General features: G+C 34.0%; 1 protein-coding gene across 1 annotated transcript in view; it reads right to left on the reverse strand.

Moving 5' to 3' along the window:
• The window catches only part of mphosph8 (M-phase phosphoprotein 8), a 68,630-nt gene that overhangs the window by 5,935 nt on the left and 51,106 nt on the right, over positions 1-11,589 (reverse strand). The window contains exon 13 of the mRNA XM_061926104.2: positions 7,812-7,895. Coding sequence (XP_061782088.1) covers positions 7,812-7,895 — 84 coding nt within the window. The remainder of the gene's footprint in view (positions 1-7,811; positions 7,896-11,589) is intronic.

The raw sequence follows: 11,589 nt of genomic DNA on the forward strand, positions 1-11,589 counted from the left end.
AATAAAAATGTATTGCTAAAAAAAAAATGAATACAAAAAATCAATGTTGTTAGGAATTATAGACATATTTAAGGCTCCAATGACTTCACATCAAATATTACACTTTGAAATATTTGTTAATGAAAATATTGCATATTTTGTGTGTTTGCCATAAAAAAGTTTTCTTTGACAAAAAGGGATCTAGAGACTTAAGTGTTGAAAGTAAAAAACAACAGCAAATGTATGATTTATTTTTTATCATTTTATTGATGGGGTCCTTTTAGACCTCCAATCATTTTAGTGGGATTTTCTTTATATATACAAGAAACTGTCATTGCTCAAAAAATAATAATAAATCAAATCAATGTTATGAATTATTGACCTATTTAAGGCTCCAATGACTTCACATCAAATATTACACTTTGAAGTATTTTGGGGGGACAATTTTTGCATATTTTGTGTTTTTGCCATAAAAAATAGTTTTTTAATTTATACTGTATATGTATGTAAAGTTTTATTTGACAAAAAGGGCATAAAACAAACGAAAACAACATAAAAAAATAAATAATTGTAATGGAAGGATGGATCTAAAGTTGATCTGGAGGCTTAAGTCTTGAATGGAAAAAAAAATGAAAAAACTAATATATGATTTATTTGTAATCATTTTTATTACTAATTTATCAGCAATTTTAGTTTTTTTTTTTTTTTTTTTTTTTAATAAAAATGTATTGCTAAAAAAAAATGAATAGAAAAAATCAATGTTGTTAGGAATTATAGACATATTTAAGGCTCCAATGACTTCACATCAAATATTACACTTTGAAGTATTTTGGGGGGACAATTTTTGCATATTTTGGGTTTTTGCCATAAAAAATAGTTTTTTAATTTATACTGTATATGTATGTAGTTTTATTTGACAAAAAGGGCATAAAACAAATGAAAACAACATAATAAAAAAATAATAATAATTGTAATGGAAGGATGGATCTAAAGTTGATCTGGAGGCTTAAGTCTTGAATGGAAAACTAATATATGATTTATTTGTAATCATTTTTATTACTAATTTATCAGCAATTTTAGTTGGGTTTTTTTTTTAAATAAAAATGTATTGCTAAAAAAAAATGAATACAAAAAAATCAATGTTGTTATGAATTATAGACATATTTAAGGCTCCAATGACTTCACATCAAATATTACACTTTGAAATATTTGTTAATGAAAATATTGCATATTTTGTGTGTTTGCCATAAAAAAGTTTTCTTTGACAAAAAGGGATCTAGAGACTTAAGTGTTGAAAGTAAAAAACAACAACAAATGTATGATTTATTTCTTATCATTTTATTGATGGGGTCCTTTTAGACCTCCAATCATTTTAGTGGGATTTTCTTTATATATACAAGAAACTGTCATTGCTCAAAAAATAATAATAAATCAAATCAATGTTATGAATTATTGACCTATTTAAGGCTCCAATGACTTCACATCAAATATTACACTTTGAAGTATTTTGGGGGCACAATTTTTGCATATTTTGTGTTTTTGCCATAAAAAATAGTTTTTTAATTTATACTGTATATGTATGTACAGTTTTATTTGACAAAAAGGGCATAAAACAAACGAAAACAACATAAAAAAATAAATAAATAATTGTAATGGAAGGATGGATCTAAAGTTGATCTGGAGGCTTAAGTCTTGAATGGAAAAAAAATGTATGATTTATTTGTAATCATTTTTATTACTAATTTATCAGCAATTTTAGTTGGGTTTTGTTTTTTAAATAAAAATGTATTGCTAAAAAAAAAAATGAATACAAAAAAATCAATGTTATGAATTATAGACATATTTAGGGCTCCAATGACTTCACATCAAATATTACACTTTGAAATGTTTGTTAATGAAAATATTGCATATTTTGTGTGTTTGCCATAAAAAAGTTTTCTTTGACAAAAAGGGATCTAGAGACTTTAGTGTTGAAAGTAAAAAACAACAGCAAATGTATGATTTATTTTTTATCATTTTATTGATGGGGTCCTTTTAGACCTCCAATCATTTTAGTGGGATTTTCTTTATATATATACAAGAAACTGTCATTGCTCAAAAAATAATAATAAATCAAATGAATGTTATGAATTATTGACCTATTTAAGGCTCCAATGACTTCACATCAAATATTACACTTTGAAGTATTTTGGGGGGACAATTTTTGCATATTTTGTGTTTTTGCCATAAAATATATTTTTTTAATTTATACTGTATATGTATGTAAATTTTTATTTGACAAAAAGGGCATAAAACAAACGAAAACAACATAAAAAAAAAATTGTGATGGAAGGATGGATCTAAAGTTGATCTGGAGGCTTAAGTCTTGAATGGAAAAAAAATGAAAAAACTAATATATGATTTATTTGTAATCATTTTTATTACTAATTTATCAGCAATTTTAGTTGGTTTTTTTTTTAAATAAAAATGTATTGCTAAAAAAAAAAATGAATACAAAAAATCAATGTTGTTATGAATTATAGACATATTTAAGGCTCCAATGACTTCACATCAAATATTACACTTTGAAATATTTGTTAATGAAAATATTGCATATTTTGTGTGTTTGCCATAAAAAAGCTTTCTTTGACAAAAAGGGATCTAGAGACTTAAGTGTTGAAAGTAAAAAACAACAACAAATGTATGATTTATTTTTTATCATTTTATTGATGGGGTCCTTTTAGACCTCCAATCATTTTAGTGGGATTTTCTTTATATATACAAAAAACTGTCATTGCTCAAAAAATAATAATAAATCAAATCAATGTTATGAATTATTGACCTATTTAAGGCTCCAATGACTTCACATCAAATATTACACTTTGAAGTATTTTGGGGGGACAATTTTTGCATATTCTGTGTTTTTGCCATAAAAAATAGTTTTTTAATTTATACTGTATAAGTATGTAGTTTTATTTGACAAAAAGGGCATAAAACAAACGAAAACAACATTAAAAAAATAATTGTAATGGAAGGATGGATCTAAAGTTGATCTGGAGGCTTAAGTCTTGAATGGAAAACTAATATATGATTTATTTGTAATCATTTTTATTACTAATTTATCAGCAATTTTAGTTTTTTTTTTTTTTTTTATAAAAATGTATTGCTAAAAAAAAAATGAATACAAAAAATCAATGTTGTTAGGAATTATAGACATATTTAAGGCTCCAATGACTTCACATCAAATATTACACTTTGAAGTATTTTTGGGGCACAATTTTTGCATATTTTGTGTTTTTGCCATAAAAAATAGTTTTTTAATTTATACTGTATATGTATGTAAAGTTTTATTTGACAAAAAGGGCATAAAACAAATGAAAACAACATCAAAAAATAAATAAATAATTGTAATGGAAGGATGGATCTAAAGTTGATCTGGAGGCTTAAGTCTTGAATGGAAAAAAAATGTATGATTTATTTGTAATCATTTTTATTACTAATTTATCAGCAATTTTAGTTGTTTTTTTTCTTTAATAAAAATGTATTGCTAAAAAAAAAATGAATACAAAAAATCAATGTTGTTAGGAATTATAGACATATTTAAGGCTCCAATGACTTCACATCAAATATTACACTTTGAAATATTTGTTAATGAAAATATTGCATATTTTGTGTGTTTGCCATAAAAAAGTTTTCTTTGACAAAAATGGATCTAGAGACTTAAGTGTTGAAAGTAAAAAACAACAGCAAATGTATGATTTATTTTTTATCATTTTATTGATGGGGTCCTTTTAGACCTCCAATCATTTTAGTGGGATTTTCTTTATATATACAAAAAACTGTCATTGCTCAAAAAATAATAATAAATCAAATCAATGTTATGAATTATTGACCTATTTAAGGCTCCAATGACTTCACATCAAATATTACACTTTGAAAGATTTTTCGGGGTAAAACAAAACAAAAAGGTGTTTTTTTGAAAAAAGGGCGTACAACAATCATTTTAACGGTCTTTTTTATGCAGACCAAAAAAATCATAAAATGACCCTTTAAAGGTCCTCAGTTAAGTATTGTACTTAAGTCAGATAAACATATTTGACTTTCAGTGCTTGAAGGAGACATATTATGATCATTAAAAGTCGTAATATTGTTTTGTTAAAGGTTTCCACACACTTTTTTTTTTTAATTGTGAGAACATTTATTAAAAAATAAATAAAAAATATTATTTGACAAAATTAAAATCAAATATATTACGATTTTTTATTTTTTATTTTAGAAAAAAGTTTCGAAACTAAAATAAAAAATGAAGCCACTTTACAGGATAAGGCAAATATATTGTAAAAAAAAGTCTTTAAAAATAAAAAAAATAAAAGCACAATATTGTAAGAAAAAAATTATCTTACTAAAATTGTGTTGAAATATTTAAAGAAAATTGAAATGTGTTGGTAAAAGAGTAAAATGTGCACTTTTACATGATTGAAGTGAAATATATTTTGGGGGAAAAAGTCATACATTTTGTTTTAGATAAGAAAATTGCAATATTTTTTTTTGGAGAAATATTTAGATAATTTTTATTTGATTTTACTAGACAAACTTGTATACATTTACATGATTAAAATCAAATATTATGAAAAAGCATTTAGTTAGTAATAAAATGTCATGTACAAGAATGATGTATTGTCGGAATATTTCAAGACAAAAGTCATTTTACATGATTGAAGTATTGTGAAAATATATTGTGGGGAAAAAAGTATTTTTCTTTAACAGAAAAGTTCCATCCATCCATTTTCTACCGCTTGTCCCTCTCGTGGGTGCTGGAGCCTATCTCAGCTGCATTCGGGCGGTAGGCGTGAAAATAGTTATGTATTCACTATTTGGAAAATATTTAAGGAGTGTGATAAAGTTTGGTGTTTGTGTGGTGTGAGATGAGATGATAAAATGGTGTGATAAAGTTTGTTGTTTGTATGGTGAGAGATGATAAAATGGAGCGTGAATAAGTTTGGTGTTTGTGTGGTGTGAGATGATAAAATGGTGTGATAAAGTTTGTTGTTTGTGTGGTGAGAGATGATCAAATGGAGCGTGATTAAGTTTGGTGTTTGCGTGGTGTGAGATGATAAAATGGAGTGTGATAAAGACGGGTGTTTGTGTGGTGTGAAATTATAAAATGGTGTGATAAAGTTTGTTGTTTGTGTGGTGTGAGATGATAAAATGGTGTGTGAGAAAGGTGTGTGTGTGTGTGTGGTGAGAGCTGATAACATGGAGCGTGTAATAAAGTTTGGGTGTTTATGTGGTGTGAGATGATAAAATGGAACAGGATAAAAATGGGTGTTTGTGTGGTGTGAGATAAAATGGAGAGCGTGATAAAGTTTGGTGTTTGTGTGTGATGGAAAAATGGAGTGTGATAAAGTTTAGTGTTTGTGATGTGTGATGATAAAATAGACAGTGTGATAAAGTTTGTTGTATGAGTGGTGTGAGCTGATGAAATGGAGAGTTATGAAGTTTGGTGTATGAGTGGTGTGAGATGATAAAATGGAGTGTGATACAGTTTGGTGTTTGTGTGGTGTGAGATAAAATGGGGTGTGTGATCCAGTTTGGTGTATGTGTGGTGTGAGACGATGAAATGGAGTGCGATCAAGTTTGACGATTGTGAGGTGTGAGGTGAGATGATAAAGATGGAGTGTAATAAAGTTTGGGTGTTTATGTGGTGTGAGATGATAAAATGGAACATGATAAAAATGGGTGTTTGTGTGGTGTGAAATTATAAAATAGTGTGATAAAGTTTGTTGTTTGTGTGGTGTGAGATGATGAAAAGGAGCATGATAAAGATGGGTGTTTGTGTGGTGTGAGATGATAAAATGGTGTGTGAGAAAGGTGTGTGTGTGTGTGTGTGTGTGTGTGTGTGTGTGTGTGTGTGTGTGTGTGTGTGGTGAGAGCTGATAACATGGAGCGTGTAATAAAGTTTGGGTGTTTATGTGGTGTGAGATGATAAAATGGAACAGGATAAAAATGGGTGTTTGTGTGGTGTGAGATAAAACGGAGAGCGTGGTAAAGTTTGGTGTTTGTGCGTGATGAAAAAAAATGGAGTGTGATAAAGTTTAGTGTTTGTGATGTGTGATGATAAAATAGACAGTGTGATAAAGTTTGTTGTATGAGTGGTGTGAGCTGATAAAATGGAGAGTTATGAAGTTTGGTGTATGAGTGGTGTGAGCTGATAAAATGGAGTGTTATCAAGTTTTGTGTATGAGTGGTGTGAGATGATAAAATGGAGTGTGATACAGTTTGGTGTTTGTGTGGTGTGAGATAAAATGGGGTGTGATACAGTTTGGTGTTTGTGTGGTGTGAGATAAAATGGGGTGTGTGATCCAGTTTGGTGTAGGTGTGGTGTGTGATGATAAAATGGAGAGTGTGATAAAGTTTGGTGTGTGTGTGGTGTGAGATGATGAAATCGAGTGTGATACAGTTAGGTGTATGTTTGGTGTGAGATGATAACATTGAGAGTGTGATACAGTTTGGTGTATGTGTGGTGTGTGATGATAAAATGGAGTGTGTTATACAGTTTGGTGTATGTGTGGTGGGAGATGATAAAATTGAGTGTGATAAAGTTTGGTGTATGATGATACAATTGAGAGGGTGATAAAGTTTGGTGTATGTGTGGTGTGAGATGATGAAATGGAGTGCGATCAAGTTTGACGATTGTGAGGTGTGAGGTGATAAAATGGAGTGATCGAGTTTGGTGTTTGTGTGGTGTGAGATGAGATGATAAAGATGGGGTGTAATAAAGTTTGGGTGTTTATGTGATGTGAGATGATAAAATGGAACAGGATAAAAATGGGTGTTTGTGTGGTGTGAGATAAAATGGAGAGCGTGATAAAGTTTGGTGTTTGTGCGTGATGAAAACAAATGGAGTGTGATAAAGTTTAGTGTTTGTGATGTGTGATGATAAAATAGACAGTGTGATAAAGTTTGTTGTGTGAGTGGTGTGAGCTGATAAAATGGAGAGTTATGAAGTTTGGTGTATGAGTGGTGTGAGATGATAAAATGGAGTGTGATACAGTTTGGTGTTTGTGTGGTGTGAGATAAAATGGGGTGTGTGATCCAGTTTGGTGTAGGTCTGGTGTGTGATGATAAAATGGAGAGTGTGATAAAGTTTGGTGTATGTGTGGTGTGAGATGATGAAACAGAGTGTGATACAGTTGGGTGTATGTGTGGTGTGAGATGATCAAATTGAGAGTGTGGTACAGTTTGGTGTATGTGTGGTGTGTGATGATAAAATGGAGTGTGTTATACAGTTTGGTGTATGTGTGGTGGGAGATAATAAAATGGAGTGTGTGATACGGTGATAAAATGGAGAGGGTGATACATTTTGGTGTATGTATGGTGTGAGATGATGAAATGGAGTGTGATCAAGTTTGATGTTTGTGCGGTGTGAGGTGATAAAATGGAGTGGTATAAAGTTTGGTGTTTGTGTGGTGTCAGATGATACAATTTAGAACGTGATAAGGTTAGGTGTTTGTGTGGTTTGAAATGATAAAATTGAGAGTGATAAAGTTTGGTGGTTGTGATGTGTGAGATGATAAAATTGAGTGTGCTAAGGTTAGGCGTATGAGTGGTGTTAGACAACATGGAGAGTGTGATAGTTTGGTGTTTGTATGGCGGGAGATGATGAAATTGAGTCTGATAAAGTTTGGTGTGTGTGTGGTGTGAGCTGATAAAATGGAATGTGATAAAGTTTGGTGTGTGTGATGATTAAATTTAGTGATAAAGTTTGGTGAATGTGTGATGATGTAATTTAGTGATAACGTTTGGTGTATGTGTGATGATGAAATTGAGTGATAAAGTTTGGTGTTTGTCACCTTGGCTGAGTGGGCCTGGCTGAGGCGGATGGAGAGTTTGTTGTTGCCGGCCACAGGAGAGAAGGAGTAGATGAAGTGACTGTCCTGCAGGGGTCAACACACATCATGTCACATGACCTAGAGATGGTGTTCCTTCTAACAGAACACATCATGTCACATGACCTAGAGAAGGGGTTCCTTCTAACAGAACACATCATGTCACATGACCTAGAGAAGGTGTTCCTTCTAACAGAACACATCATGTCACATGACCTAGAGAAGGTGTTCCTTCTAACAGAACACATCATGTCACATGACCTAGAGGTGTTCCTTCAAACAGAACACATCATGTCACATGACCTAGAGAAGGGGTTCCTTCTAACAGAACACATCATGTCACATGACCTAGAGAAGGTGTTCCTTCTAACAGAACACATCATGTCACATGACCTAGAGGTGTTCCTTCAAACAGAACACATCATGTCACATGACCTAGAGAAGGTGTTCCTTCAAACAGAACACATCATGTCACATGACCTAGAGGAGTTCCTTTAAACAGAACACATCATGTCACATGACCTAGAGAAGGTGTTCCTTTAAACAGAACACATCATGTCACATGACCTAGAGAAGGTGTTCCTTCGAACAGAACACATCATGTCACATGACCTAGAGATGGTGTTCCTTCTAACAGAACACATCATGTCACATGACCTAGAGAAGGTGTTCCTTCTAACAGAACACATCATGTCACATGACCTAGAGGTGTTCCTTCAAACAGAACACATCATGTCACATGACCTAGAGAAGGTGTTCCTTCTAACAGAACACATCATGTCACATGACCTAGAGGAGTTCCTTTAAACAGAACACATCATGTCACATGACCTAGAGAAGGTGTTCCTTTAAACAGAACACATCATGTCACATGACCTAGAGAAGGTGTTCCTTCTAACAGAACACATGTCACATGACCTAGAGAAGGTGTTCCTTCAAACAGAACACATCATGTCACATGACCTAGAGAAGGTGTTCCTTCAAACAGAACACATAATGTCACATGACCTAGAGAAGGTGTTCCTTCAAACAGAACACATCATGTCACATGACCTAGAGAAGGTGTTCCTTCAAACAGAACACATCATGTCACATGACCTAGAGAAGGTGTTCCTTCAAACAGAACACATCATGTCACATGACCTAGAGAAGGTGTTCCTTCAAACAGAACACATCATGTCACATGACCTAGAGAAGGTGTTCCTTCAAACAGAACACATCATGTCACATGACCGAGAGAAGGTGTTCCTTCAAACAGAACACATCATGTCACATGACCTAGAGAAGGTGTTCCTTCAAACAGAACACATCATGTCACATGACCTAGAGAAGGTGTTCCTTCAAACAGAACACATCATGTCACATGACCTAGAGAAGGTGTTCCTTTAAACAGAACACATCATGTCACATGACCGAGAGAAGGTGTTCCTTCTAACAGAACACATCATGTCACATGACCTAGAGAAGGTGTTCCTTCAAACAGAACACATCATGTCACATGACCTAGAGAAGGTGTTCCTTCTAACAGAACACATCATGTCACATGACCTAGAGAAGGTGTTCCTTCAAACAGAACACATCATGTCACATGACCTAGAGAAGGTGTTCCTTCAAACAGAACACATCATGTCACATGACCTAGAGAAGGTGTTCCTTTAAACACAACACATCATGTCACATGACCTAGAGAAGGTGTTTCTTCAAACAGAACACATCATGTCACATGACCTAGAGAAGGTGTTCCTTCAAACAGAACACATCATGTCACATGACCTAGAGAAGGTGTTCCTTCAAACAGAACACATCATGTCACATGACCTAGAGAAGGTGTTCCTTCAAACAGAACACATCATGTCACATGACCTAGAGAAGGTGTTCCTTCTAACAGGACACATCATGTCACATGACGTAGAGAAGGTGTTCCTTTAAACAGAACACATCATGTCACATGACCGAGAGAAGGTGTTCCTTCTAACAGAACACATCATGTCACATGACCGAGAGAAGGTGTTCCTTCTAACAGAACACATCATGTCACATGACCTAGAGAAGGTGTTCCTTCAAACAGAACACATCATGTCACATGACCTAGAGAAGGTGTTCCTTCAAACAGAACACATCATGTCACATGACCTAGAGAAGGTGTTCCTTCAAACAGAACACATCATGTCACATGACCTAGAGAAGGTGTTCCTTTAAACACAACACATCATGTCACATGACCTAGAGAAGGTGTTCCTTCAAACAGAACACATCATGTCACATGACCTAGAGAAGGTGTTTCTTCAAACAGAACACATCATGTCACATGACCGAGAGAAGGTGTTCCTTCTAACAGAACACATCATGTCACATGACCTAGAGAAGGTGTTCCTTCAAACAGGACACATCATGTCACATGACCTAGAGAAGGTGTTCCTTCTAACAGAACACATCATGTCACATGACCTAGAGAAGGTGTTCCTTCTAACAGAACACATCATGTCACATGACCTAGAGAAGGTGTTCCTTCAAACAGAACACATCATGTCACATGACCTAGAGAAGGTGTTCCTTCTAACAGAACACATCATGTCACATGACCTAGAGAAGGTGTTCCTTCTAACAGAACACATCATGTCACATGACCTAGAGAAGGTGTTCCTTCTAACAGAACACATCATGTCACATGACCTAGAGAAGGTGTTCCTTCTAACAGAACACATCATGTCACATGACCTAGAGAAGGTGTTCCTTCTAACAGAACACATCATGTCACATGACCTAGAGAAGGTGTTCCTTTAAACAGAACACATCATGTCACATGACCTAGAGAAGGTGTTCCTTCAAACAGAACACATCATGTCACATGACCTAGAGAAGGTGTTCCTTTAAACAGAACACATCATGTCACATGACCTAGAGAAGGTGTTCCTTTAAACAGAACACATCATGTCACATGACCTAGAGAAGGTGTTCCTTTAAACAGAACACATCATGTCACATGACCTAGAGAAGGTGTTCCTTCAAACAGAACACATCATGTCACATGACCTAGAGAAGGTGTTCCTTTAAACAGAACACATCATGTCACATGACCTAGAGAAGGTGTTCCTTCAAACAGAACACATCATGTCACATGACCTAGAGGTGTTCCTTCAAACAGAACACATCATGTCACATGACCTAGAGAAGGTGTTTCTTCAAACAGAACACATCATGTCACATGACCTAGAGAAGGTGTTCCTTCAAACAGAACACATCATGTCACATGACCTAGAGAAGGTGTTCCTTCAAACAGAACACATCATGTCACATGACCTAGAGAAGGTGTTCCTTCAAACAGAACACATCATGTCACATGACCTAGAGAAGGTGTTCCTTCTAACAGGACACATCATGTCACATGACGTAGAGAAGGTGTTCCTTTAAACAGAACACATCATGTCACATGACCGAGAGAAGGTGTTCCTTCTAACAGAACACATCATGTCACATGACCGAGAGAAGGTGTTCCTTCTAACAGAACACATCATGTCACATGACCTAGAGAAGGTGTTCCTTCAAACAGAACACATCATGTCACATGACCTAGAGAAGGTGTTCCTTCAAACAGAACACATCATGTCACATGACCTAGAGAAGGTGTTCCTTCAAACAGAACACATCATGTCACATGACCTAGAGAAGGTGTTCCTTTAAACACAACACATCATGTCACATGACCTAGAGAAGGTGTTCCTTCAAACAGAACACATCATGT

The sequence above is a fragment of the Nerophis lumbriciformis genome, linkage group LG31, assembly GCF_033978685.3.
Source record: "Nerophis lumbriciformis linkage group LG31, RoL_Nlum_v2.1, whole genome shotgun sequence".
NCBI lineage: Eukaryota > Metazoa > Chordata > Actinopteri > Syngnathiformes > Syngnathidae > Nerophis > Nerophis lumbriciformis.